At 43.7% G+C, this 27,606-nt stretch overlaps 3 protein-coding genes across 7 annotated transcripts in view; 1 reads left to right on the top strand and 2 right to left on the bottom strand.

Moving 5' to 3' along the window:
- Positions 1-93: 93 nt before the first annotated feature.
- Positions 94-4,377, bottom strand: zbtb24 (zinc finger and BTB domain containing 24). The gene is made up of 7 exons (XM_070978892.1): positions 4,330-4,377; positions 2,473-3,293; positions 2,197-2,364; positions 2,034-2,117; positions 1,856-1,939; positions 1,643-1,724; positions 94-1,538 (listed from the first exon to the last, which is right to left on the bottom strand). Exons 2-7 carry the CDS (start codon positions 3,269-3,271, stop codon positions 662-664), a joined length of 2,094 nt encoding a protein of 697 aa, XP_070834993.1. The 5' UTR covers positions 3,272-3,293; positions 4,330-4,377; the 3' UTR covers positions 94-661.
- Positions 4,378-4,383: 6 nt separating this feature from the next.
- ddo (D-aspartate oxidase) lies at positions 4,384-7,394 on the top strand. Of its 4 annotated transcripts, none has more exons than XM_070978895.1 (5): positions 4,384-4,648; positions 5,518-5,712; positions 5,874-5,982; positions 6,091-6,267; positions 6,409-7,394. In XM_070978895.1, exons 2-5 carry the CDS (start codon positions 5,541-5,543, stop codon positions 6,965-6,967), a joined length of 1,017 nt encoding a protein of 338 aa, XP_070834996.1. In that variant the 5' UTR covers positions 4,384-4,648; positions 5,518-5,540; the 3' UTR covers positions 6,968-7,394. The 4 variants fall into 4 exon arrangements, with proteins under 4 accessions (XP_070834996.1, XP_070834997.1, XP_070834999.1 ...); XM_070978898.1 differs by having other exon boundaries at positions 4,386-4,648; positions 5,459-5,712; XM_070978897.1 differs by having other exon boundaries at positions 4,392-4,648; positions 5,471-5,712.
- sash1b (SAM and SH3 domain containing 1b) overlaps positions 7,248-27,606 on the bottom strand; it is a 48,907-nt gene continuing 28,548 nt past the window's right edge. Inside the window, exons 1-18 of one of the 2 annotated variants that reach the window (XM_070978890.1) lie at positions 24,997-25,074; positions 21,353-21,481; positions 20,430-20,480; positions 19,836-19,885; positions 17,773-17,813; positions 17,318-17,404; positions 17,055-17,167; positions 16,281-16,382; positions 15,093-15,225; positions 14,134-14,534; positions 13,202-13,276; positions 12,960-13,100; positions 12,716-12,848; positions 12,237-12,406; positions 11,941-12,147; positions 11,145-11,295; positions 10,376-10,507; positions 7,248-9,042 (exon numbers count right to left, since the gene is read on the bottom strand). In XM_070978890.1, the coding sequence (XP_070834991.1) occupies positions 8,240-9,042; positions 10,376-10,507; positions 11,145-11,295; positions 11,941-12,147; positions 12,237-12,406; positions 12,716-12,848; positions 12,960-13,100; positions 13,202-13,276; positions 14,134-14,534; positions 15,093-15,225; positions 16,281-16,382; positions 17,055-17,167; positions 17,318-17,404; positions 17,773-17,813; positions 19,836-19,885; positions 20,430-20,480; positions 21,353-21,397 (2,835 nt within the window). In that variant the 5' untranslated portion in view covers positions 21,398-21,481; positions 24,997-25,074 and the 3' untranslated portion in view covers positions 7,248-8,239. Of the gene's footprint in view, positions 9,043-10,375; positions 10,508-11,144; positions 11,296-11,940; positions 12,148-12,236; positions 12,407-12,715; positions 12,849-12,959; positions 13,101-13,201; positions 13,277-14,133; positions 14,535-15,092; positions 15,226-16,280; positions 16,383-17,054; positions 17,168-17,317; positions 17,405-17,772; positions 17,814-19,835; positions 19,886-20,429; positions 20,481-21,352; positions 21,482-24,996; positions 25,075-27,606 lie in introns of those variants that run through there. The other variant, XM_070978889.1, reaches the window with a different exon arrangement.

Genomic DNA, 27,606 nt, shown 5'->3' on the forward strand with positions numbered 1-27,606 from the left:
AAAGTCATATTTAGATCATTTTCAAAGGCGAAAACCTCAGGAATGGCCGGGCTCATTCTCTTCATCGTCAAAGCGTTTTATGATCCATTTTAGAGCATCATCCACCGCAGTCATACTGTACTGTGCATGTGTTCAGACCACCGCTCTGGCTCTTTTGCTTCCTTATCAGTTCCATTGATTGACAATAAAATATTTTTTTCATTCTTCACTCTGACGTGTCCTAAAGTGTACTGTAGCTCTGTAGATTAATTCATGCATTGCTCTCAAGCACTGGGCTCAACTCATGTCCTGCACTGAGTGAAAATCCACTAACACCTGAGAAGCTCCGTCATCCCAGTTTGCTGCTTCTCAAAACGTCAAGCCTGATATCATCTTACTGAAGATAAATCTGTGTCTGTACATAAATCATGAACAAAAATCCTGAATCGCTCAGGCTCTGCTGCATCCCAAGATGTTTGTGGAGTTTACTGCTATTCAGGAATTTCCCTGAAGTCCCACTCTGTCCTGACAAGGAGTGAAGCCAGCGGTGCTCTGGTATGTAGAATATCACGGTTAGCCAGTCAGAGGCAGAGTCGGGCAGGTCACGCCTTCGCCATCATGACAGAAAAAAAACAGCCTACTGTAGCAGCAGCAGCGTCCTCGGTGTGGATCCTGCTCACGCTCAGCCATCCTGCGGCAGCCCGGTGGTGTACAGGTAGGAGACGGTCCCTGCCTGGATCTGAAAGGTCTGTCCCTGGATGTGGTGGCTGGAGATCTGCTCGCTGGTCTGGCTGATGGAGATGGGCTGGCTGCTCTGGCTGCTGATGTGAATGGCCTGGCTGTGCTCCCCCCTGCTCACCTGGCCCTGCGAGGCCTCCTGAGCGACAGCCAGCTGCTGGATGGGCTGGTGCATCACCTGCAGCTGCTGGACGGGTCGCGGCGCTATCTGAAGGGGCTGCGGGGGGCCGTGATGGGCCTGTAGGTGCTCCATGGCCTCTTTACTCAGAGTGATGACATGCATCTGCTCGGGCTGGTGCGTCATCTGGCCCTCCAACATACTGATGGTCTGAATCTGAGGGTTCTGGTCCACCACGCCGCCCTGAGCGACCAGAGCCACGTTCTGCGCGTTTCCTGACGACGGGGTGAGGAGGGTGAGTCTGGAGTGGGCCGAGTCCGTCGTCTGCCCCTCCGTGGTGATGATGCTGATCTCCTGCTCCTGAGCCGGCACGAAGTTAATGTCCACGTCTCCCGTCACCATCAGCTGGATCTCCTGCTCGGAGCTGGAGGGCAGCTGGTACTGCTGCAGCTGCAGGATGTTGCGCGCCTCCTCCGGCGGTGCCGCGGCGTCCGCTGCCTCTGAGGCAGCGTCTGTGGCTGCAGCTCTTTCCTTGTTGTGGGACTTGGTGTGTGTTTTCAGATTGTCCACTCGGGTGAATGAAAGGCTGCAGAAGGAGCAGGTGAAGGGTTTCTTCCCTGAGTGAGAGGTGACATGACGTCGTCTCGCGCTGGGGTCTGAGAATGATTTGTTGCAGATGCCGCAGTCGTACGGCTTCTCGCCTCTGCAAAAGGAAACTTGATTTTAGTTTTTGAGCATTAAAGTGGCTAAAATCAATGTTTTTTTTATTGAAAAGGGATCACATTTCTCTATATTCATATTTCTCACCTGTGAATTCGGATATGAGTCTGCAGTGTGCTCTTGGCTGTAAAACACTTCCCACAAATCTCACAGGTGAAGGGCTTCTCACCTGCAATGATATCATTAATGTCACCAGCAGGCTGCAGCACGTGCCGCCACATATTGAAGAAATTAGCTACACAGTAATATCAGTAGCTCAGAAATGATTCACGGATCTGTGGAAGGTGTGTCTGTCTTTACCTGTATGAGTCCTCAGGTGCTTTTTCAGCTGAGCCGTGTCCATAAACTTGTGGTGACACTGAGCGCATTCTGGTAGCGACTTGCCTTCAATTAAAAAGAATAAAGAACACATTCTTCAGCTTTCAGGAGTGACGACGTTATAAACAACGTGCTGCTGTTGAGGTGATGTGATTCCGACCTGTATGAACTCTATAATGGCTTTTAAGCTGCCTCTTCTGAGTGAACGTCTTCCCGCACTTCTCACAGCTGAAGGACTTCTTCTCTAAAGATGCAGATAAAGAGACACAGTTCAAACCCACATCAGGCGAACGAAGAACACGATGGACCCTGTCTGATCCTACCTTCATGGAGGTTCATGTGCTCTTGCAGGGAGTGTTTGGTGGAGAGCGCTTTGGAGCAGACGGTGCACACGAAAGGCTTCTCTCCAGTGTGCATGCGCTGGTGAGCCAGCAGAGTGTGCTTCTGGGTAAAAGCCTTCCCGCAAACAAGGCACCGAAAAGGCTTCTCTCCTGGGGAACAGTTGTGAAACACAGTGACAGGCACAGGTTCAGAGACGGATGCTCCAGCAGAATCAAACAGCTGTGATGTCCATTAAACTCCAGTCCAGTCCAGATTACCTGTATGAGTCCTCTGATGAATCTTTAAGAAGAGGTGGTTTTTGAACACTTTGTCGCAGTCCTCACATCGGGCCTCAGTGTTGGGGTATTTCCTCTTCCTGCCTCTCTTCCCCGGCTCCTTGCTTCCTGCTGTGTCGCTGCCCACCTTATAGCTCTTGTATTTTACCGGTGGCCTGATTTTGCGTTTGCTCTGCCGGTGCGCTCCCGGGCTGTAATCTGCATCGTCTTTAGGCTGTGACTCAGTTACAGCTTCATCGCAGTCCACAGCTCCAGCCTGCATCTCCTCTGAGCTCTCACATGGTGCACCTCTGCCCTCCAGCTCTGTGACGTCCACGTTCTTCTTCGGTCGTCCCCTTTTGCGTTTGGACGGATCAGGCGCCGTGTGTCCCTCCTCACCTCTAACCGCTGCAGCAGAGCGTCTGAGTTCAGTGAGCGCCTTCACAAGGTCGCTGACCTCCAACAGACGAGCCGTGGCCAGAAGCTGCTCTGTGGCGCTCTCCTGCACAGACACCTGGGCACTGTAGATGAACTCCAGCACCGCTGCAAACATCTCGGCTGCCACGGCATCCAGCTGGTAGGTCGGCGGGCTGATCCGATCCTCTGCCGTGAACAGGAGGGAGAAGTACTCACTGCTTGCCGCCAGCAGGGCTTTATGCGCCTTGAAGTGCACGTCCTCCACCACGAGAGTGATGTCGCACAGCAGGTCCCTCTTCCTGAGCCGGTCGAATTTGCTCAGGATGCTCTGCTTATGTGAATCTGAATGAAGGGCCATGAGTGAGGGAGATGCTTTCTGTGACATCTCAGAACAATCACGTCTCTTCCTGCAGGCATTGAAAAGGAACTTTTGATTAAAACAGCATTACAGTGCATAAGACTGAGAGAAAGAAACAGAGGAACAGGATTGTTTTTCCTCTGTCAATATGCATTTCAATGTACAAACTTCCTACCTCATCTATGAAGCGTCATTTTAAAGAAAAGCTGCAGAAACATAAAGCCAATCCTCTTGTTTTAGGGCTGGTCCAATGAATATTTTCAGTTTTCAATCTATAGTGTAGTTGTGCAAGTAATCAGTTATTTAATCAGCAGAACAATTACCAACAATTTTGATCATCCATCTCTCTAAGCATTTGAAAAAGCTGTGTTTTGTATCATTATATATGTGTGTGTGTGTGTGTGTGTGTGTGTGTGTGTGTGTGTGTTGAATATCTTTTGTTTCAGGCTGCTGGTTGCAAAAACAGTTTCTACACTAAATAATTACTAATCAACACATTGATATTAAAAATACTCTCGTCTATGGATGCCACAGTGAAAAATGTCCTTTAAAAGACCAAAGTAATGTCTTCAAATTGCTTATCTGAACAGTCAAAACCTCAAATGAATAAGATGAGTAAGTGGGAAAAGGGAAGATGAATCCTCAGTGTTCGGCATTTTTTCCCCTGATAAATGTCATAAACGATTGATTGATTGAGCTATCAGCCAATTTTGACAATTCATTTCAGTACCAGTGCTTGCTACCATTTTATTATATTTATCTACGCCCCCAAACTGAGTGCAGCTAGTATTTTTTCTACTGTCGAACACGTTCAAACAATTTTATCTGCTGATGTTTGGTCTCACAGATACGGATAACCTGCAGCGATGGGAACAACATGAATGTTAGCAAGCAAGCTAACTCAAACAATGCGCCCGCTGCTAGCGAGAAACAGGCCACAACTAGCACAAACAGCAAAGCGTGCGGCTGAAATAAAGTTTTCAACCGACTGCACTTCACGAATACTTCTGTTTGTGAGAGGACCCGGACAGGCTGAGCCCATAACCCGCGGTGGAATTTAAAATAGTGAGCTTTTAGGACCTTACCTTGTGCTGTCGTTGGACGGAGGGCGAGAGCGTGACTGACTTATCGCGAGAGGTGTGGTTCTGACGAGAAACACTGTGGATGGCACGAGCGCTCTGTCTGAGCTGGCTGTTTCGAAACGTAGACGTAGAAGAAAATAGAGACATACGGGACATTTTTATACAGAGAACTTATGTTAAATAAATAGTGTTTAATAATAGTGATAAATAATCGCTGTCATTGCTCGTTGTTCAGGACCTGCACGCCCTGTAAAGACGAAGAAACAAACATCCACAGACACTCCCCTGTGCAGTGACAGCAGGACACTGGTAAACAATAAAGGTAAACTCAGGAGTTTTACTTTGACAGCGCTTAATTTCACACCATAATATGAACCACAAATCAACTATAGGCTCCAAATATCCAGGGGCCTCAGGGTGAGCTCTCTGCACTGTACAGCTTTGGGGTATTTGTACTTTACAAAGGCATTTGCTACTAAATACAGAGGGGAATATGGTACTTTTCACACCATTGTTTTTATTAGGATGCATTGGTACAAACTAAACTGTCCATCAGTTTATAAAGTCGTTAAAATTAGCTCCATCTCCTCCACCAGCATGACATTAAAATGCTTTTTTACACGTTTATGCATCAGTAAGAATTATACAGAATAATGTATCATAATACAAGGGCCATTCTGCTGCATAATGAATACTTTTACTTTTCATACTGTAAGTTAAGTAAATTTTGCTGCTACACTTTTGTATTTTAACATTTGAAATGTGTGACTTTTTCCTTATAATTTTTTTCTATATAAAATTGTTGGCTACCTCTACTTACACATCCTATCTGTTAGAAACTGAAGACTTCTTCCATCACTGGCCCCATGGCATATACACTTCTGCAGTATTATAACAATGAGGAAGAAGTACTTCAAATCACCCGCGGTTAAAAACTACTGGAGTAGTCTGCAGCAGTGATGGCCTGCTTCTTGCTCTGTGGCCCAGTTTACAGCGTGTGTTATGTAACAATTCCCACAATGACAAGTCCTTGGACTGAAGGTTTGCGTTACTGAACCTTGGACTGTGCAATCAGTTTAGATATTCAAGCCAGTCGCTGTGGATTAAAGCTTTCGGGCCGCTGATATCAAAGGTTGTTTTATAGCCATCGAGCAGCATTTGGCACAGTTCTTCACTCCAGTTCACCTCCAGTTTGGACATCAGGCCCGTGCAGGATGAAACGCGTCAGGGTTGCAGTGGTGGGAGCAGGTGTGATCGGCTTCTCCGCCGCCGTCTGCATCGCAGAGGCTCTCCCTTTGTGCTCCGTCACTGTGCTGGCTGAGAAGTTCAGTCCAGACACCACCAGTGATGGAGCTGCTGGGATCCTGTTTGCTCAAGAGTTTCCAGGTATGCAACCATTTCCTTATCTCAGATGTTATATTTTAAAATGTAATGCAGTCAGTATGCAGATAAACTCATCACCTATCGCCACCCTTTACATGTACACATGCAGTACACATTAGTTTTGCATGTTGACAATGACTGATCTTACTGTATTTCTCTATCAGATATTCCCTTGGAAAGACAAAAACGCTGGTTCAAGGACAGCTTTGATCACCTGTTGGCCATTGCTCAGTCCCAACACTCACCGGACGCTGGAGTGATACTGAGCTCTGGGTAGCATTTGTTATGCAGGGCTATGAAAGGGGGCAAATAGTCAGTCAGGTCACTACTAAAACAGATCTCTTTATATCCACTGATTTTTGTTTGCATCTTTTTTTCCAGCTGGCAAATTTTCAAGGAGGTTCCAGCCATTAAGAAGCCCTTCTGGTCAGAGTCTGTGATCGGCTTTCGATTCATGACTGACAGTGAATTGAAAAGGTTTCCGGATCACAAGTTCGGCCACGCGTTCACCACCATAAAATGTGAATGTTCCAGCTACCTGCCATGGCTCGAGAGGAGGTTTGTCCTCTACATTACACTGTCTCTGTCGTGTCAAAGGTGTTATTATTGTAATTCCAATATATTTAAAACATTTACAGGTACAATTTATATTTTGGAAGAGGTGAATAGTTGATTACGAGAGATGATGTTGTTGTACAGATTCAGAAAAGCTGGAGGTCAGCTGGAAAAGAGGAAGATCAACAGTCTTCAGGAGCTGAGCAGCAGCTATGATATCATTGTCAACTGCTCTGGTCTGGGCTCCAAAACGCTGGTGGGTGACAGCGAGGTGTACCCGGTCAGAGGTCAGGTCCTCAAGCTGGAGGCCCCCTGGCTCAATCACTTCATCAGAGACGGAGATGGAAAGACCTACATTTACCCCGGCATACACTGCGTCACCACCGGCGGCACGAGGCAGGAGGACGACTGGCGCCTACAAGTGGACGAAGGAGAATCGAAGAGCATCCTGATGCGCTGCAGCAAGCTGGAGCCTTCGCTCAGCGAAGCCAAAGTCCTCAGCAAGTGGGTCGGCCTGAGGCCCGGCAGGAGGAACCCGAGGGTGGAGAGGGAGCTGGTGGAGCTGCAGGGTCGCAGGGTGCCTGTGGTCCACAACTATGGCCACGGAGGCTGGGGAGTCACCCTCGCCTGGGGTACCGCCCTGCACGCACTGGGGCTGGTCAAGCAGTGCCTGCATGAAATGCCGCTCCAGGCGAAACTATGATTGCTGGTAGCTAATGCAGAAAACACTCAAATCATGAGACATGAGATTTAAATCAACTGACAACGAATCCAAACGTACAGGAAAAAGCTGTAGAATTTGCACCATTTTCACAGTGTGTAGGGAAATAATTTATGTAATGAAATGAGCTTAATGGTTATTTAATTTAAAAGTGGTGCGACTCGCTTTGTGAGAATGTCCTAATAAATACTGCCTTCTTCATTTTTTACCACTTGGTGCTACAAACAGTTGAGTACAGAGAGAGATGAGCTTAATTCAAACATACCAACATTTATTGATCTGAGGGTAAAACAGTGATTAAAAGCCTTGGCTGCATTTTTACAAAGTATACAGAAAAGAAACCTTTTTAATTAAATTACTGCACATAATTGACTGATATGAAATAAACAATTTACTTTTCCATAAAAGACAGATGCTTTCTGGGTGGTTTGTCATTCAACTGTTACATTTCTGTCTATACTTCACACAGAACTGGTCACTGATTGCTATCGCTACTTGCAGTTAGATTAAGCTGATATCAACTATATTTTTTGACTTGTCATAGTAGGCAAAGCGCGGCGGTTACGAACAACATCAACAATAACATCAACAATGGCTCACAGTGAGCCAGCATGCGCGATACCAGGACCCCGAAACTGAAGCGCCTGTTCTTTTCTGACTGAACAGGTCAAATAATCTTCTGTGAAAAAGGAGATGGACATATACACTAATACACACTTAAAAACAGCGTAATTAATTCAGAAAAGCTTTGTTTGATGTGGGATAAATGGCCGCTCACTGCCATCACCTGTGCAAGCGCAGTTTCCTCGACAGACTGGATTCAGCTGAATGGAGAATATCTGAAATAGACACTGAGGTATCACTTATCAACCACACTGAGTGAGGTGTAACCAGATAAGTTAGGAAAATAAACATGAGTTAACACTGTCTAAGCTTCAGGTATGTTTCCTCAGGGAAGATTACGTCTACTAGACTGAACTCTGTAATGGTTGTATCCACTTGAAGCTACAAAAAAGCGACAATCCTGTATAACTCATTACACCTTCTGCATACTGTGGAAAAACGAGCCACAGACACAGTAATGAGCTCAGATTAAAAACTAAAAATCAGTATTTCCAACGTTCTGAAAGAAATATGGTTGTAAGATCATCATCCAATAGCAGCGATGAACATCTGTGAGGTGACAGCTCAGTGTACATTTGAGGATAAAGCCTTGTCAGACAGCGGCTGTATTTTGTGATCAGTACCCTGCAGCTACAGTCTTTCTTCATTCAGGGGACCCAGATTTACTGCGTTTGTGGAAGTCTTCTTTTTACCTCTCATTTTCAGCCGGCGGGCTACGGAGGTGGCTGAAAGTGAGCGGCTGGCCGTGTCCTCTGACTGCATGTGGTTTGTGTAGCTGTACAAACAGGCAGTCTCTGTTGATAAGGGCTCTTGGCGTGGGCTTGGTGATGGTGTTATTAAAGGATAATTGGGCCTTTCTGCTGGGCCTGTGGGTGGCGGCTGGAGGAGGCGCGTGCTTTGTGTTGTTTCTGCTTGTTTAGACACATTAACTGTGTCCCTGCTGAAAGTGCTGCACGCAGCTTTACGTGATGTGTCTGAAGACTGGGAGGACGGAGACACGGCCTCACAGTGTTTCTGAGGATTTACTCTGCTCTGTGCGGTCTCCTCAGTCTTGATGCTGGGAGTCAGATTCTGTTTTTTAGGCTTGATGGGTCGTCTCTTCTGCTCTCTGTGGAGGACGGTCAGGGAGGAGCTCCGCCTCAGCAGCTCCGGTGCTGGGTTTCTTCTGAGCTCCATGCAGCTGTGGCTCCTAGCAATGGCTCCACGGGGAGCATGACCTTTTGCTGGGCTTAAGGGAGTTAAGCTGCTCTTACGGGGCCTTAGTGGTGGTGAGATAGAGGGCTGGCATGCTGGTTTACTTGGGAGTGAGGTCTTAATCGAGCTGGTGGAGGTCAGGGTCTTGGGGAGGTCAGGGTACTCTGGGGACGGGAGGTGGCTTGACTCAAAACCGGAGGAGGACCTGCTCATGGATGAAGATGTCTTTTTGTCCCTTCCTGAAATAAACAAGTGAAGTGTGTGCGGATCATGCAGGTGCTGGTCAGACGTGAAACATACGTGACGTAAACAGAACAGCAGCAGAGCGCTCAGCGTCGGAAAGGATGCCCAAAGAACAGAGCAAGTTCAAGACGACATCGAAATGTGCGCTAAAAACGAATGATGGATGGAAGAAAAGAAGGAAGCAGTCAGGTCTGGTAAAGCATGGAGCAATTTATTCCTCACGCTCAACCATGACAGAAGCACACTTCAGAAAGACTCCAGACCCTCAACCTGCCACACTTCTGTCAGAAGTGTTAGAATGAGTTTAACTTTGAACTCCGTTAAACCATTTTAAAGGTTGTCCTAAGTCTGCATTTTAGTGCATTTACAGTTATACAAAATGCCATATTTTAACAAGTATAATCATAGTATTTAGTAAATATTTTAATTCTTCTGCATTATGCAGTTTTCAGGCACATGATAAAATATTGTGCAACGTTGTGTTTTACTGGACTAAAAAAATATACACACAAACAGCAAAATCTTGAGAGAAATACACTGTACAAGCGTGGCTGATCTGACGAAGTTCTCTAACCACGTGACCTTTGACATTCACAAGAAGCCTCATTTACATTACACACAATTCTCTGCACTTTGACAGTTTTCCAACTTTTTTTTTTTTTTTTAGACTTCAGCCAAACCAACTAACCACAATGAGAATGATACAGCTATGAATAAAGCGAGCATTCACGGTAAATATGTACTGCAACTACTGAGAAGTGTTTTTTCAACTATTTAAATCTTATCACACGTCGGTTCAACAGTCACCATTTTCAGCAAACGCAAAAACCACCACACAACTCACAACTGCAGATCTATTTGTGAGTAGACCTACAAGTAGCTCCACATATAGTTTGGTCAAGGGTGTGAAAAATGTCTTTAGGTAACTGCTCAGTTTAATATGATGCAACTGAACTTTCTCGTCCCATAGTAACAGAGGACCTTGTGTTATCCCATTTTCAATATTATGCTCGTAAAGAAAGGCAAGTAGTGTCAGGTCTCAAAAGCACTGAACAGACAAAAAAGTGACTGCGAAACAGATCGAGTCAATGATGCAGAAACAGCAGAAGGGATGACTGGAAGAAGAAGATACTGGGAAAAAAACAGCACCAGAGGTGAATGTGACGATAGCAGAGTCTTTCCAGAGGAGCATGAAAACTGAATTCGGTGGCTTGAAATACTCGAGCATCAGGAAGGACTGAAGAGCGCACAAGTCTTTCTAGTGAAGGATGAGGCAGAAGAGGGCAGAAGATGAAGACAGTGTTCACAGGCGACTCAGGCTGTCATTACCGTTCTCCAGGTTCTCGTTGCTCTCGTAGCAGCCGGAGTCCCGCGGGGAGTCTCCAGGGAGGCCACGCCTGTCCAGGAGCAGCTTCTCCTGTGAGCCCCCAGACTGACTGCTCCGCTCTGGGTCGCTGCTTCCTGCAAGGCACAACGCCACCAACAGGGGGCAGACGGTCACGTCTTATGATCTCAAGAGAAAACTGCTGGGGAGGTTTTGAAGTCAGCAGGAGTAGATTTACCAAAAGACCAGTGTGTAGGATTTAGCAGCACCTAGTGGTGAGGTTGCAGATTGCAGGTAAACAGCCCTCCCGTACAGTTGGCGCTAAAAATGCAAAAAATGCGAAAGGTGCTCTCTGGAGCCAGTGCTTGATTTGTCCGTTCTGGGCTACTGTAGAAACATGGCGGACTCCATGGAAGAGGACCCGCTCCCTCAGAAGGTATAAAGAACTCATGCTAAGCTAACGAAACCACAACCATTCTTAGTTTCAGGTGATTATGCACTAAAAAAAGCCATACTCTGCCAGTAGACCCCCTAAATCCTGCACACTGGACCTTTAACAGATCTTTAAAGTTAATGCTACCATGGCTAATCATGAATTTTTCACACCAACTTCAATCCTAAGGTGCATCGTTTTCCATTTTACTGCCATTTCCACCTGCATTATATATGACGGGATAGCAGATATCCTTCATATTTAAAACTTGTATAAAGAGTGTTATATCTGACAGATATGTCTCTGCATGTTTGACTTGCCCTGCTGATGACCCGACCCACCATCATACTCCTGCAGCAGCTCCACGGCGGTGAGCAGCACAGCTCTGTGCTGGGCATCTCTGATGTTCAGCTCATCCAGGTCCTCCTCCTCTAGCAACTTGAATGTGTCCAGATCCTCATAACCGTTAAAAAGGAAGGTGGGAAGATGCTCCTGTGGAGAGGTGAGGGTGGGTGATGCACACAGATAGAAAGCACTGACTGGAGCATGTACAGAGGATTTTGACTGGTAGATGACATGTAAGAAGAACTTTGTGCATGTAGTCTACATTTTGGGAAATACAGATATTTGCTTTAGTGCTGAGAGTTAGATGAAAAGATCAACAGCATTTATATAGCTGCACGGTAGATATGAGGCTAAAGCCAGGAGATATTTAGCTTAGCACCTGGCCAAGAAATAGCTGAGCTCATAATCCCCTGTAAAACCACAACTTGTCATTTTTACACTTTGGCTCTTGTACAGATTAAATAAACAGGATTTTTTACCTTCGGACAGAGCCAGGCTAGCTGTTTTCCCTTATTTCTAGTCTGTATGCTTAGCTAAGCTAACCGTCTCCTGGTTTCAGCATTAGATTCAGCATACAGACATGAGAAAGGTGTCTGCTCACTCTCAAAAGACTGAAGAAGAGTACTTTGTCAACTGTAAAACCATTTCTTAAAATACAGCCACAACCAAGTTTAAACCATCAGCCATGGGTATTCCTCTTATCTAACACTCATAAATTTGAGAAATAAAATGAACATCGAATATTCCAGCACTGATTCTGTACAAAGTCACGAGTAAAGTCAAGCTTATTACTTTGAGGTTGATGCGATCGAGGAGCTCCTCTACAGAGGTGGGTTTGGGCTGCCGGGCCTTCCTCCTCCTGCGCGTCTTTTTGGGCTTCGCCTCCTCTTCATTCAGGACATCCACATAGATGAACTTGAAGGTGCCGACTTTACCGTTGAGCATCCCCATCCATGTACCCATCGGAGGCTTACTAATGATATCGATGACGTCTCCGCTCTGCAACACAAGACGAATGGAGCTTGTCAGCTCACATCAGCTCATCTCTACATACCGTGTGGTTTGCTGGATCAATAACGCAGTCATACCTTCAGTTTGAGGGAGTCTGTGTCGTAGGGACTGGGGGTGAAGTCGGTATGAACTAGAGCGCGTCCACAGAAAGGTCCGCGGTAAGGCAGCTCGTCCTCCTCCCCGTCCTCAGACTTCACGCTCTCTCTGTTGCTGTTAGAGGAGTCAGTGGTGCCCACCGTCTGACCACCTACAGAAACCACAGCAAGACAAATGAGCCGCTTCAAGACCACAAAACTGCATGGGTGTGTTAGGATTTGAAAAACATTTTTAAATATGTCTTTTAATCTGACTGGGGTGCCATTATGTTACACATTATTCCATGCAGACAAACACAGCGAGACCGGAAAGTTTAGACTATCTCAAAGGCGTCCTTGAAACACCTCTCTGATAAACAGCACACATCTGGTGTTCCAAGGCTAAGTTAAAACAAACACTGAGAATTATTTGCAAGGACGGCCATGTAAGGCACATGCACACTGTTAACACATGGACTCACTCATGGAACTTTGTCCACTGAGGGAACTCCTCAGGCTTTCCACAGACCCTCCTGGCTTCAGCTTGGGTTTCTCCAAAGAGTCGGAGTCTGTCTGAGGCGAGTGAGGGCAGCTGGATATGCGATCTGAACTCGACTAGGACACACAGAAGAGAATAGTATTAGCTTTGCTTCACAATCTTCTCAACAGTGGCTATATGAACAATCTACAGCAGTCACACTGCTGATGCTTCTGTGCTGTACTTACCTGTTCAGAGAGAGAACAGTGGTATCTCTTGGATATGTGTTTTCTCATAGTTTCCCTCACAGACTTGACTTTTTTGCCGAGGGAAATCCGAGATGTTGCTGGAGATTTAATGGCATCTCTCACACCCTCTCCGTCTTTATTCTAATTTACATACACAAAAGGCAGAAAAACAGGCAAATAAACAAACAAGTTCAACAATGGATTCAGTCTATGAAAATTCAGGAGGAATGGCGGTTACGCACAGTGTTATCATGATCAGAGAGGACAGCCTGTACTGAGCGGTTGGTCAGGTCAAACCCTCCAAAGCTACAAGCTCTCTGTGAGAAAAGAAATTCATAAGCAGAGATGCAGATATGTAGGTGAACTTTCCTCGGTGAATACAGTGAGTTTTTAAAGCACCTAGCCACCACTGGAGGAGCTATACTCCCAGCACATGCTGCAGCAGCCAGCTCTGTTCATCACATATGCTACAATTTGACTTCTTGTTGATATGTCATTATTTTTAAGCTGCAAAATGGGGAATATACGTTCCTGCAGTGAGTCGGGTCACCACAGAACACATGATGGGCAAACACAAAAATGTTTTCAGGGCAACCGAACGCTTTGAGCTTAACATTAGGGAGAAAATGACTGACAGTGTTATACAAAGTACTGTCTGGTCTCTATTATTTACTGAAGCAGTCACATATTACTGAATCTAAAATTGACTTTGATAATATTTACATTAACATGCATGAGTGCACGTGCTGGAGGGCAGTTTGCATAACGCTGATATCAGTTTGGTTTGGTTTGATGTGACAACGCTGAGCATTTATAGAAACAAAATATAGAGCGTGAGCAGCAAGGAGCACATTAAAATAAGAATAGGACAGAGATACTGTGTACACTCAGCGTGTGCCTGTTTAAGACTGGGCATTTTGGGGCATACAGGACTTCCTGTGTGTGTGGCCTTCAGTGAGCTAGATTGTGGGTATCTGAGTGATGTTGCTTCAGTTTATATCAATCTCAAGCTGGATTCTGTTTCACAGCAGAAAGCTGCTCAAAATGCGTTAGTTATTGTTGCCAAATCAAAGAGGTTAAAGGAGGCAACCGACAAAGTATTAATTCAATGCGGGATCTTAAAAAATGCCTCACTTTCCAAATAATCTCTCAACAAAGGTTCCTCTGTACTCACCCCATGGTGGCTGAGTGGGTTCAGGATCCGCTGACGGAGCTCTCCGTCGGTCACTGAGCGAGGGATTTTGGGTTCCTCGTCATTGCAGACATCCGTTTCAGAGAAGGAAGAGCCGCTGCCTTCACCTGCCTCCCTCACCTCCCCTGCTATGCTTGTCTCCTGATGAATGGGGCTCCCACTAGACTTGCTGAAGACCTGGAAGATCTTCTGGCTGCTGCAGGTGTCCAGGCTGCTGGACGAGGGGGAGGTGGTCAGGCTGTCAGAGTCCCTGTCGTAGGTGAGCTGTTCCCGCAAGGCTGAAGCCAGCGAGTCCACGGGGCAAACAGTGGGCTTCTTCTGTACACCTGAGTACAGGGAGGTGCTGGAGTCTCCGCAGGGAAGACCGTCTATATTTAGGCACTCTGGGGGGTAAAACAGGGAAATGGAAAAAGGAAATTAAATTGTCTTGTTTAGAATTTACATGCATTAACTGAATACTTCTTATGAAGGTGAAAATTATCCGATGTCATTTTTAGGCTGTGTTGCAGTGTCCCACAGTACTTCAGAGGCCTTTCCCCTGCAGCCTGTGAAGAGACATCTACTGGCCACCACTCCACTTGCATTCAAATTGTCAAATAGCAAACATGTTGGACAAAAGCATGTCAGATAAAAAAGTTGGAAACTAGTCTTCAAAACATATATTCACACAGACTACACAACTGGTGAAAACACACTGTAAATACTGTCATTGCAGTAAATATGTAGAGTGAAACAGTAATTACATCCTTCACAATTACTGATATTTTGTCTAGACTCTGCGTCACATTGTGGTGTCCCCAGTTTTTACTGTAAACACCCGCTGCTTTTTACATCTTGGCTGCATATAGAGCAACAAACTCATGGATTTGAATTCAAAACTATGATGGCTGCCACACCCGCAAGGCCTTTAAGCAGATAAAGTGTGATCGTGGTCTTAGTACCCTCTGCTCCAGGCCTCTTAGACTCGTCAATCCTGATCAGCTTCTTCTTCACCTTCCGGGTTGAGTTGACCAGTTTATGGAGTCGCCTGAACGTCACAGATTCCTCTTGTTCAGTGTCTGACAGGTCACAAGGCTGTCAGGAGAGAGCAGTGACAGTTTTATTTCACCACAGGAGCTTTGCAGTTATGGTAAAATATCAGTTAGCGGTAGATTGTGGCCAGTTGTAAGGTTTAACATTTTGGATATGAAAGGATATATTAGTCTTTATACTCAGATGTAGTACAAGCTATAATTATTCTTCACTTCTAGTAACTTGTGTGAAATTAAAAAGGCATGTAAGCTGAGTTCAGGCTGCATACGCTGCTGCAAGTAGCTGCTGAGCATGTGGTAGAAAGCACTTGCAGCTTAATATAAATATGTGGTAGGAAACCACAGTGATGATACTGAGGCCCATGCAAACAGCTGTCCCATATGCTCTGCATCACAACAGACAATAAAGGCCTTTCTCTACAGTACGTGGGAAAAGCTAGCTGCTTGGAAATCACCTAAACCATCATATGAAACGATGGTTAGTGAAGAGGAGGTACATTTGAAGACATGTCACATATTGAGGTTTCATCTGGTGACCAAATCATGAGCGGAAAGTACATCTCAGAATACACATTAGAAGACAAAATGATGGCCTATAATAATTAAATAAAGACACAACAAGAGGCTACAGATGTGCAATCATCACACACTCACACAAAGAGAAAGTGAGAGGAGAACACGCACAAAGCACAGAGAAATAGTCAGGCCATCCAGATGAATCTGAAAAATGTGCCCTGAACCTGAGCCCCCTAATCACCCCACCCATGCATAAAAGAGCTGTGGCCTGCATAACAGGACCCTGTGCTGAATCCACCCGCTCACTACAGCACAATAGGGGGTTAGCGCTTTGACAGCAATGAATAGAAGTCCGCCCAGTGCCCTGCAGTTGGGAGAAGGCCCTGAGCTGCAGGGCTTTAGAGGGGCCCCGGTTCATCGGTGGGACAGGGACAGAGGGAGAGGGAGAGGCGCTGTCAACAGCTCAGCAGCCTTGGCACTGATAGATCGGAGGCCCTCATGCACAACAAGCTGCCTGAAGCTGTGATTCAGCATTAAAAAGCGACTAAGATGCCCTCAAACTGGGCGCTAACAGAGACTTACGTTGCAGTTGAACAACTCATTTGGGGTGGGACCGGAGGGGTCAGTCCACTCAGTGGGATCAGGCCTGCACGTCAGTCTGTTTTGGATCTCAAACTCCTTCAGCTGCAACAAAAGATGGCCCCGTTAGTCCGTGATGCAGAGTACATTTATCTACCAGCTGATGTGTTATTGATTCTTGAACATCTGGCACACATAAAGGGACTCATTAAAACTGCTTTGGTGTCTTCATGCAGATAAAACCATACTCTGACCACACACCTACATCAGAACGTTTTAAGCGTCACAACGCTGAAAATGACAGATCTACTCAACAGATAATCTCCAGCTTTAATAAATGAATTCAGATTTGCTCACAGCTACAACTCAATAAAACCTTTTTGCAATCTATTGAAAATTTCAAGAAGCTGACGGGCCTTTTGGAGGAATCATGTTGTATCCTGTTCGAAAATACAATAATAAAATATAAAGTGTTTTAAATGAAAACATCTCAAACAATCGTCTTCGGCGTTTAAAGGTCAGGTTCAACTGGATCCTTGACGCCTTTGATTAAACGGTAAGTGGACTGCAGCTATATAGCCCTTTTCTACTGTAATGGACAAAGCACTTTACAATTGGCCTCTCATTCACACACATACACACGCATGCACGCACACACAAACACGCAGCGATTCCCTTTTCCACAGCAAACTCTCAAAAGTTGAGCAAAAGGACAAAACCACAGGAGCTGTAACCTCCACAAGACGGCAAAGAGGAGAATTTCACACGTCATCGTACCCGCGCCAAGGCTTCCTCTATGGAGATCATATTCTCCTTCACCATCATCATCAGCTGGATACGCTCTTCATCACTCATGGTGATTTCACTGGCCACAAAACCAACATCATCACCTGTCAGGTAAAAAGTACAAATGTTAGCGGACAGGACTAAACACAGCTGAACATCAAATAATAAAAAGTTGTGTGTATGTTGATCCTTGCAGACATATTGTACATCATTTCCTTTTTTGTTTGTTTTTTTGTGTTATTGTCTTATTGTACCTTTTGAAATCTGACGCATCACTCCTTTCTGTGTCTTTCGAAAACTCTGCCAAAAAGACTTGCTCTTTCTCTTTCCGTCCCATTTTCCTTTACAGCACAACAATTCAGTTTAATTTAGTGCAGAGAAAAAAAAAGAGTCTAACACATCCACATCACAGATAGACAATGAAAAACTCCAGCACCTGCACTGAATTAACACATACCAAAGCATTAGGTTATTTCCTAATTACACTATTCTCAAAATACAGACATAAAGGTAATTTTTAGTATTTAAAAAAAATTCAGTCCACATTGTTCTGACTACTAGCAAAGAATAAATATATCTACAACTACAACAACTACAGTGGCTTTTCTGTATGCTTAATTTAGTGTAAAAGAGGCTGAAAAAACTGACACCAATCTGATTGTACTTAGAAAGAAGCATTAAATATAGGATTTGTGTTATTTCAACTTACCCCCTGATCCATCATCAGAGCTAGATTTGTGCACAGGAAACCTAAAAATCAAAACAAAACATTAACTTCACTTTGACGAGTTCACGTAAGGACTCAAAGCCCTGAACAGAGCAGTACCTGTTGTCCAAAGTTATTTTCTTCATTTTCCCGACTATCCCACCATCTCCTTTAACATGTCTTTCTATCCTCTGGACTTGCGTCAGACAAAAATAAAAAAACCAAAAAGTTCACAAAAGTGCTCTATGCCTCATGACACTGGCATCATAGTGAAGGGAAATCAAAGTAGTCAAAACAGATGAAAAAGACTGGCTGCTTTTGGCCGATGAACAGAGGTCAGTGCTCTACGGCCATCACAGGAACAATAGAGTCTTTTTCATGTCCAGTCAGGGTTTTGCAGCAGCAGCAGCAGCAGCACGAACGTGGCCTCTGCATTCCCTGCACACTTTCACCCTCCCTCTCTCTCTCTCTCTCTCTGTCTGTCTCTCGGTCTCATTCTTCATCTCTCTGGGCTGTTTGTTGTCTATAACTGTCTCTCGCTCTCTGTCAGTTGACACTTGTTGCTGGTGTTGGGTACAGTACTGTACTGTACTTCTTGTTATGTAAATGAGATATTAGTGGTCATATTGTTCATTGATGAAGTGATAAAGGTTTCTCCCTGATCACAACTACGAAAAAAGTCTGTGACCTGTGATGAAATACACATTTTTGTTAATGTTTGGTTAAATAATTGTTTCATATCTTAATTCTTCTTCTTTTAAAAGACAGGTCATTTATTTCATTTTCTTGACACTGAAGCGATTTGCTTTGCCACTTTGTCTTAAGCAGCCATTAACCTACTTAGAAAACGTCATTACGCTGGTTAGAAAATATCATCAATATGAGTATAAGATATGTCTGTATTGGCTGTCAAAATCAAAGGACAATGAAACATGAAAAATTCATTTTACACCAATCCAGACAGTTGATGAAGCAAGCAGTGCACCGTGATCTTCAAACTCTATTCAGGGTTATCGAGTGAGACATCAGCACCGTTTGCCTCTTTCAAATTCTACAGTAGAAAGGATGTGGGATACGCTAAATATTTGAAATATTTTGGCATGAAAATTGATAACTGTCAGTTGAAATTTATTTGTATAGCAGCTAAGAGTAACAATCTGGAGTGGCCGTGCCCCATGCACTGTGTTCCCGCAAAAACTTGAGAATGTGTGCTGCTGTCAATAAACAAGTTAAACCGTGATTTAAAGGGGGATCAGGAGGAAAATACACAGACTAGGAAGAAAGCACGAATTGACAAATACACCCTCAAAACTTAAGGCTACAAATAATGTGTTTAAAACTTGTTACTGATACTGGTAAAAATCAGCTTCCCGAGCATTATTATGTGCTTGTCCCACTAGGGGGCAGTGTAAGTTTCCTGTCAATCCTGGCTGAACACTTCAGTTATGAGTGTTTTTTTCTGCTGTGATCCTGTCCAAGTTCTGATTAATACACGCCTGTTCGTTATTATGATAAAATACTTAAAAACATGGATATTGCTCAATTTTCAAGGTTTGACTCTTTAACAAGTCGAATCAAAGCAATATGTTACTTTACAATTAGTCATTACCCAATTGCTTCATCATATTCAGCTTTCTGGTGACAAGATATGACTAATCTTTAAAATCCCTGAAAAGAAACAAAGGAGGGAAGGAAGGAAGTTTGGTGGTGACACAGAAATGCTTCATAAATATGACTGGAGGGCACCAGGAAGCAGAGGAAAGGCACGAGAGGCACAAAGAGACAATACAGGAAGAGGAATTATAGTTCAGCCAGAAGTGATAGGACTTAAATTAAATGATAATAATGTCTGTGAAGCCACAACACTACACATCATCTGGATAAAATAACAGTTCCAGCCATATTTGTTATTATCTAATAGAGTTTTTCCTGGTGTTTTTAACTATGTTTTCAATCATATGTCACCCCAGCACCTTCCCTAGTAAAGGATACTGGGCCCTTCTGGTGTCTAAATATACACTGAAATACTAAAGCTGTGGATTTCTAAATGAGGGGTTTGTATTTACCTTCTCTCGGTCTCTGGAGTGGAGGTGGTACTGCTGAGTCCGAGGGACTCCTTAAGGAGATGAAAAAAGTGGTAATTTAAATGCATAAGAGGCAATGCTTCAATTTACTGAGCTGTTTTTTAGGTGATTTTTTTGAGTTACAATTTTGTTCCATACTTCATAAAGAAAAAAAGTCATATACAGTGTTTTTAAAGCAACATGGAAATTTAAAATGTCATTTTCCTTTAAAGGAAGGCAGAAAAATAAGCAGCAGACAAAGTATCTTACACAGACTCAATCAGCTACAATTAAAAATGTGAAGTATTCATTTATCTGTGATTTGTTGCACTTTTAACACACTAATCAAAACACACATATGCCACTAGTCACATGTTTTCACATTTTAGGATCCATTCTCTCACATTCGGGACAGTCTCAAGGCCAGCTCTCTGCCTCACAGTCAGTCATACGTTACTTTTTAGCCTTCTGCTTTGGTTTTGCTCAGGATAGTCATGACAAGGCAATTCCAGAGCCTCTTATCAGCCTGTCTGCTGACGTACAGAGGAGGAAGCTGCCTTCTCCGGGGGTCTGACACACTCAGAGCTGGACACTCACCTGGATCTGTGAGCGGAGCTGCAGTGATGTGGCCACTGAGTCAACCTTTCCCTGAAACACACAGGCAGGGGAAGTGGAGGAGTAAATTATAGTGCCATCATAACCCAGAAAAGGAAATAATATTCAGCTAACTGAGACGCTCAGCCCACATTGTGGAATAACACCAGCTAACACTTATGTGTCACCAGTTATGACCTCTGCAATTGCTTTACTGCAAACAGGTGTTTGAACATATCTGAATTTCAAGCAGATTTAGACACAATATTCAAATTCAACTATTAGGATTTCTTATTTGACACGTCTTTACAATGTCAGTAAATGTGCAATGTGACAAAAATGTGAGTGTCAGATCTACTGCCAGAATGTGGCAATGTGGTGGAATAGTGGCTTGCTGCCACTAAATCCTACACACTGGACCTTCAGCACAACATGCAGCAAAAGCATAGCTCCATAAGTTAAAGGAATAGTTGAACTTTCAGGAAATGGTTTTATTCAGCTATACACCAAATCAAGAGCACTCATGTCCGTATGCTAAATATGTTCCTACAGCCATCAGCTGGTTAGCTTAGCTTAGCATTAAGACTGGAAAGCACCAGCCTGGCTAAACACATGAGAAATAATATGTCCATTAGTGAGTTTTAGAGGTGCTGGTAGCCATATTTTGTCAACATTAGACAGGGGCAGGCTAGCTGTTAGGTCTCCTTTTTACAGTCTTGATGCTAAAATGGTGCTAATCTTCTAATCTTACTCTCAGGGACAAAGTGAATAAGCATACTTCCAAAAATGTCTAACTATTCCTTTAAAAGTCAGTGAGGTGAATTAGTAAGATGGCAGCGGAGAGGAACTCAATAATGCTGAGATATAAGATTTTGTGATGAATCAAAGTCTTTACTGACAAGAAAAAGGCTGACATGACTGTTTACCATCTCTGCATCTTGCACTACTTTGCGTTTCCGTAGCTCCTCCATCCTTTCACACACGTCACTGAGGGAGGTGCCGTAATACTGAGAATACTCCTGAGCCAGGTCATCAAGGTTCCCCACTGAGCCATCCTGAAAGAGATAAAGAGGCATTCAAACTCACACAGATATGACCACAGGCCAGAGGAGGAAAACCCAACAGAGGTTGAGCAAGATGCCAAGCAGCAGGCAAACGATGCAAACGCTGACCACTGTCAGGATTAAAGCCATTGTTTCAAGCTTTAGAACGGTCATCAGCAAAACAAACAGCCAGGAAACAGTGAGATAAAGCACCAGGGGTGTAAAAGCATCAGAGACGTCCAGCTGTGATATTGCCTTCGTCTTCTCCAGCTTGTCGTCTTCCTGCCCAGCGGCCCCTTCCACCTCAGACCTGACCCCTTGGCCAGAGGAAGCACCATGTGACGCAGCTCTCACTCAGCTCTCTCTCGGTCATCAAGAGTCGACTCAAGAGGCCACGGTTCAGTCCACCGTAAATCACAAAAGCAGAATCACCCAGTCAGATGAGTCTTTGCCCTGACACTGAGCAAACCCTCCTGGTTGTAACCCCATTTAGTTTCCTACAATTGTGCGACCTGAAGTTACAGTACGTGCTTTCTGCCATGTGGGAAGAAGGAATGAATGAGAGATCAATCATTTCAGAGAATATTTGCTGACTTTTATGACCTAGTGACCTTTGGGACCAGAATCAACACACAGGGTTGGTTTCCTTGTCAGTTGTTTCCTTGTTCTAGACTTAAGAGGCATTTCAAACTAGATAAGTCAAACTGTCCGTTGGTAAAGATACAGTAAGTACTTATTGACAAGAGAAACCACTCGACTTTGTTGATCAAATTTTGCTGACTGTCAAAGAAAAGTGGAGAAGCCTGTAGCTCCATCTGGAAATGTTTATTTTCTCCAAAGAATGACATTCATATGCAACGAATTTGCATCAGCACAATACATTGAGGGGGAAACAAAATGGTGCATGGCTTTTGTTTTATATCAGCATAGACAACAAAGTGTTCCGCTTCAAGTGTTCAGGCTTAGCTAACAATGTATGTTTAAACCAATTTTTATTTGTACAATATCTGTGATGATGAGAGTATGGATACACTTTAACTGATCTTTTAGCCACTTGGGGGCAACGCTAACATATCATCCCCTTATAAAGTTGTTTCAGCTAACATGTTGGCAAACAATTGCCTATTTCCACATCAGGCAGACATGGAGCAACATTACGATAACATTTATTCACACCTCTTTTAGCTCTGTTTTGGTCTCCACCAGCTTCTGAGGGAGAATATTTGGCTCTTCTATGTGTTTTATTCCCTTCTACGTCTCCTTTTATATTCCTGATACTATTGCTGCTGCCTGTAACACATAATTGCCCCTACGGGGGATTAATAAAGTTTTATCTTATCTTAGAAACGAGGAGTGAAATTCAACCTCTGTGTTGCGTCTCTAGAGCTGCGAGAGGCTGCAGAGACGAGTGATAATTATCTTTGGGTTTGCCACCACAAGTGACTCCTTTCACATACAAGTACTCAGGTGATTTGTGGCTATTATGAAAATATTCACTGTAGCTGTTTTTAAGAAGCAACTTATCCAAGCTTCAGTTGTCTTTTAGAAAGCCTCTTTTTAATGATCTAAGATCGAGTCATACCCATGAAGTTTCAGGCCCAGTGAGGGTGCTGGTAGAACATCTATTTTACCATTTTTGAAGACATTTAAGTGTCCAAAACTCACATAAACAAGGAATTTCAACATCAAAACAAATAAGTGCATGCATGTTTCCCCTATGTGTGGCAATGCTGAATTATACTGGGAAAAAGACAACAAAAATTCTGCGAAATAATATCAAATTGCCAATTTCTAATCTTAAATTACATTGCCTATTTTATTACTATTTTCTGCTGCTCTGTGAATGAATGATACAGCTTGAGTCATTTGTGATGTATACAAATAACTAGATAATAAGACAAGTAAGATATAAAACATGTAAGACAGTTGCCCATCTTTCCCAGTCACAAGTTAAGGGCAATAAAAGCTGTATCAAATCATCAGTAATAGCCATCCGGTATGTCCATAAACTGTTTGACATATTATTACTGTTATTATTATTATTATGCTTCACTCACGCCATACCCTGAAGGTATGCAAATGTGCCCGCTGAAAACAGTCCTCTGCAGTGGAAAGTAATACTGTGGGCTCACTTGTCTCGTGGCAAGATAGACTGTGACTGGCTCAACTGTCCAGAAAAGAGGGCCATTCATTTAGTAAATGACATGCCCCCGGGTCGAAAATGGCCTGAAAATCTGGCTGCTTTTCATACAGTCAAGAATCGAGGCTAAGGCCGACTGAGAAGCTCTGCACTGTGCCTGGCTGCAGCCTCTCTTTTGCCTCAGACTGCCACTGATCCACATAAACAGCCTATTGTGACACAGGCACATGATATTGCATTGCCCTGAGTGCTTATTAGACACGGTGCACGTATACATCTTCATTGCAGATGAATGTAAACACAGCTTAAGCACAGAGAAAACAAACTGAAGTGAATGTTAAATCAAATAAACAATATGAGCTCCGTTCTTGTGCCAAAACTTCTTGCAAAATAGGAGTTTTGGGAAAATATTCCAGTGTGCTTTATATTTCCCACTGTCTCCAAATTAATGGTCTCTAAGCCAAAATTGCAGCATGAGACATCAACCACAGAGGCTTGAAAAGGAGAGTGTGGTGTCACATTTCTCAGGCACTGAGCATCTCATAGGCAGACAAAAGATCCACGTGCCCCCAGGGCCCAGAGTGTCTAATGAGTGTTTTTACAGTTCCTCTGTCTTGTCTCACTCTTTTGGGCAGCCAGACCTGGGTCACAAACTATCAGCAAATAATTTGTATTGCTTCATCCTGCTTTGAGCCAGAGATGTTGAAGGATGGTCTTGCTTCATAAGTCAACACTAAGTGTATCCGAGGATTCAGATGTGACCATAAAGCATAATTTTCTATGACTGACACCTTCTCTGATGACTAATGTCCTGAGAGTAAATTCAGGTCAACTCCATTATGACCTACAAGAGGTTTGTCAGAAAGTGCATTGCACAGAATACCACATTAAGCAGAGCGGCATCGACTGAAAAGCGTCTTTGTTTATATCCCATCTGACGTTCATATTTCAAAAAGATGTATCCCACAATGAAAAAATAAGTCAATCAAACACATGTGCTTGCTATAGCCTTGTCATTCATCTGTCAATCAATGCAACAACTTCAGTTTCATCAAATGTCATAGTAAGATCTTAGTTCAGCAGAGAATGTCATGTTCTAAACGTCACCGACTATGAAAGACTATTGTCAGTGTCTTTAACAGTGTATTGAGTGATGTTTCAAAAGATCACCAGAACAAGCACTGACTTGTTTAAGGCTTTTCTATTAAATGAAAGTCTTCGTTAACTGACTACAACAGCAAACAACACCACAGGGGAAAGATGCATACGCCAAGATGTCTTCTCAAACAAGGCCATATAAATTATATTTTTCCCCAATGAATCGACAGGAAACTACTCGCTCTAACCATAGGACCGCATTCCAGTGCAAACATAAAAATACACTCACCACAAACAGGCATCTGGCGGCCAACAGTAGCTACCAGCACTAGTTGCTCTTCAGTTCCACCACACTGCCGTAAGTGAACAACACCGTTTTGAAACTTATCTCAGTTCAGTGAGTGGAGGACAATGCATCCTGAAGTGAAGGGGAGGGGTGTCCGGCACGCATAAATCAGAGGGAGTTTGGTTGAAGGGAGCTTGGGGGAGTTGCAACCACATGTGACGCTGGTGCCTCTGGGTGGGGCGCTCTGCTCTCTCCAGCTGGGGCCCACAGGGACTGGCTGACTCACATGTTCAAATAAACCACCACCTCTCAGTGTGTGAGAGTGTGCCTGCATGTTTATGTCTGCAGTGGAGTTCAGAGCGATGTGTCAGGCTGTACCGGCATTAGAAGAAATGCAGAATATTGGTCAGATATGTCTCCCTCTGCTGATATGGAGGTTTCTCTCTAACCAGAGTCTTATGGAAGTCTGTGACAACATTTTCATGTCTTTGCACATGCACATTTCTGTTTTGTTTTTCTTACAAATACTTGTATGTAAAGGTACCCTGTCAAGTTTTCTTGTAAACAATCAAAAGTTATGCTTATATTTCTCACAAAATTGCATCATGTGTATCCAATTTTTGACATTTTGGCAGATAAGTCGATAAAGAAAATAATCGTTAGCTGCAGCCATAATGGCAATGCTGCTTCATGCTTTACCACTGACTGTGGCAGAAATGTGTATTACCTTGCCCATGTGTTCGAGTGCACGTGTGTCCTCGTGTGCTTGCATGGCACCAAAACTCTACAGGGTACCTTTAAAGTTTCCCTCCCATTGAATACTTGTGGAGGGCCATCCTACTGGGACAACCTGTTAACCTACTTTAAGGAATCTTATTACTTTGGCTTTAAATTTGTTTTCAGTCTCAAGTGCACTTTCCTCTACGGTTTTTCAGCAATTAGTAATTGACCGAATTAAAGAAAAAGCATGACAACATGACATGATGTACATCATATATCTGACACAAATACACATGGGCAAACAAAAGAGCATCCTATTAGAAGTGACATGATAGATTTCCGTGCTTCCATCTTTCATAAAAGTAATATGAACATAAAAATATAAAATGACAAAAGAGCAGGTATATTGTACATAACCCAAACAAACATGCCTCAATGTTAATCAGGCTTTATGTACCGTACAATCTTTTTGAACACTAGCAATCTGTGCACCAGCAGGTGGCAGCAAATAGTAACTCTACATCAACATCTTTCACTTGCTTACTGATGTGCCGAGGGTCATGGTAGTGAGTTGAAAGGCCAAGTAAATTGGACTCTTAGTCTAAACAAAGTGCTGCAATGTCAAATAATTCTCTGTGCACTAATAAATCACTAAATATTAGTCAACTTGCAACTGAGCCTTGTAGAAGTATAAGCAGATCCAGAAGCAGCAGCAATGTGACTTTCATCCTCTGCTCACTGCTGCAGTGTCTACATATCAGCAAAGGCATCTTTACATATCCATGGGGCATTAAGTATCAGGGTGGTGACCTCATTTGCTTGCAGTATTAGTCAGTGAGATTAAGTGTGGAGAAATAACCCTCAGCATCTTTGTCTAATTGTGACCTCACAATGTCTAATCTTGATCTTGAGCAACTGACCACACACTCAGCAGCGGCAGGAGGTAACAATATGGGTGTCAGATCTGCAGCAGGAGGCTGCAGATTATGCTGAGCTACAGATGGATGGTGGAGATGGTGGAGGACTACATTTTGCGCACGGTGCCAAAGGGCCAAAGCAGCTCATGCCAGAAAGGGCAGTTTTCCGCCTGGCTACACAGCAGCGGGCTGCTCGTCACCTCGGAGCACAGGAGGAGCCAGGGATAGACACCATTCCTCCTTGTCATAAAGCTCCCTTCTTATTACCATCAAGGCTCCTGATTTTGTCAGCGCTGACCTGGAGCGCCTGAGCTTTGATCCCAGTGGAGATCACTCGGTGCTCAACAGAGTGAGAAACACAATTCATGCATCTGTGGAGAGATGAGCATATGTGATCAGGACCAGGCCTCAGCATCACACCGCATGGAAAATCTCGGAATTTAAGCCCAGTCCTAAGGCAAAACCTGCCATGACACCAACCTTTGTTGAGTGATGAATGTATTACTGAAGGTTATTTTTTGGAATCACAGACATCCAAGAAATTATTCAGCTGAACTTTTAACATTTAGATCACTGAAACTGGAATCGCAAGGTTTTCATATGCTCTGCCCTTCTAACTACAGCAGAATCTAACCAGGCTCGACTAAGTTTGGAAAAACTGGATGACCCTCCAAGTTACTACAGGACACATACTGTTAAGATTATATTTAGATCATTTTTCACATTATGCTTGATTTGATCTATCATTTATATATGCTAATACCACCATATGTAATATATATTGCAAATGTACTATTTCAACAATGTCACATTACAGTTCTGTACATACAATACCTGCACGTTAGTTCCGGGTATGCTATGCTATGCTATTTCTCTTCAGGGTATCAATAAGTTAAATCTTTAAATACATACTGATATCAAACTATATACATATTTAATGTGGGTTGAGTGTTAAAATGCAACTGTGAGAAAAGGC

Source organism: Chaetodon trifascialis, chromosome 14 (assembly GCF_039877785.1).
Source record: "Chaetodon trifascialis isolate fChaTrf1 chromosome 14, fChaTrf1.hap1, whole genome shotgun sequence".
In the NCBI taxonomy this organism is placed as follows: Eukaryota; Metazoa; Chordata; class Actinopteri; order Chaetodontiformes; family Chaetodontidae; genus Chaetodon; species Chaetodon trifascialis.

Coding starts and splice junctions, on each gene's coding strand:
- zbtb24 (XM_070978892.1), bottom strand. CDS start 3,271: ATGTCACAGAAAGCATCTCCCTCACTCATGGCCCTTCATTCAGATTCA. Junction 2,365..2,472: donor TCATCAGAGGACTCATACAG/GTAATCTGGACT, acceptor ACTGTTCCCCAG/GAGAGAAGCCTTTTCGGTGC. Junction 1,725..1,855: donor GCACCTGAGGACTCATACAG/GTAAAGACAGAC, acceptor ATATCATTGCAG/GTGAGAAGCCCTTCACCTGT.
- ddo (XM_070978896.1), top strand. CDS start 5,541: ATGAAACGCGTCAGGGTTGCAGTGGTGGGAGCAGGTGTGATCGGCTTC. Junction 5,713..5,873: donor GTTTGCTCAAGAGTTTCCAG/GTATGCAACCAT, acceptor TTTCTCTATCAG/ATATTCCCTTGGAAAGACAA. Junction 6,268..6,408: donor CTGCCATGGCTCGAGAGGAG/GTTTGTCCTCTA, acceptor GTTGTTGTACAG/ATTCAGAAAAGCTGGAGGTC.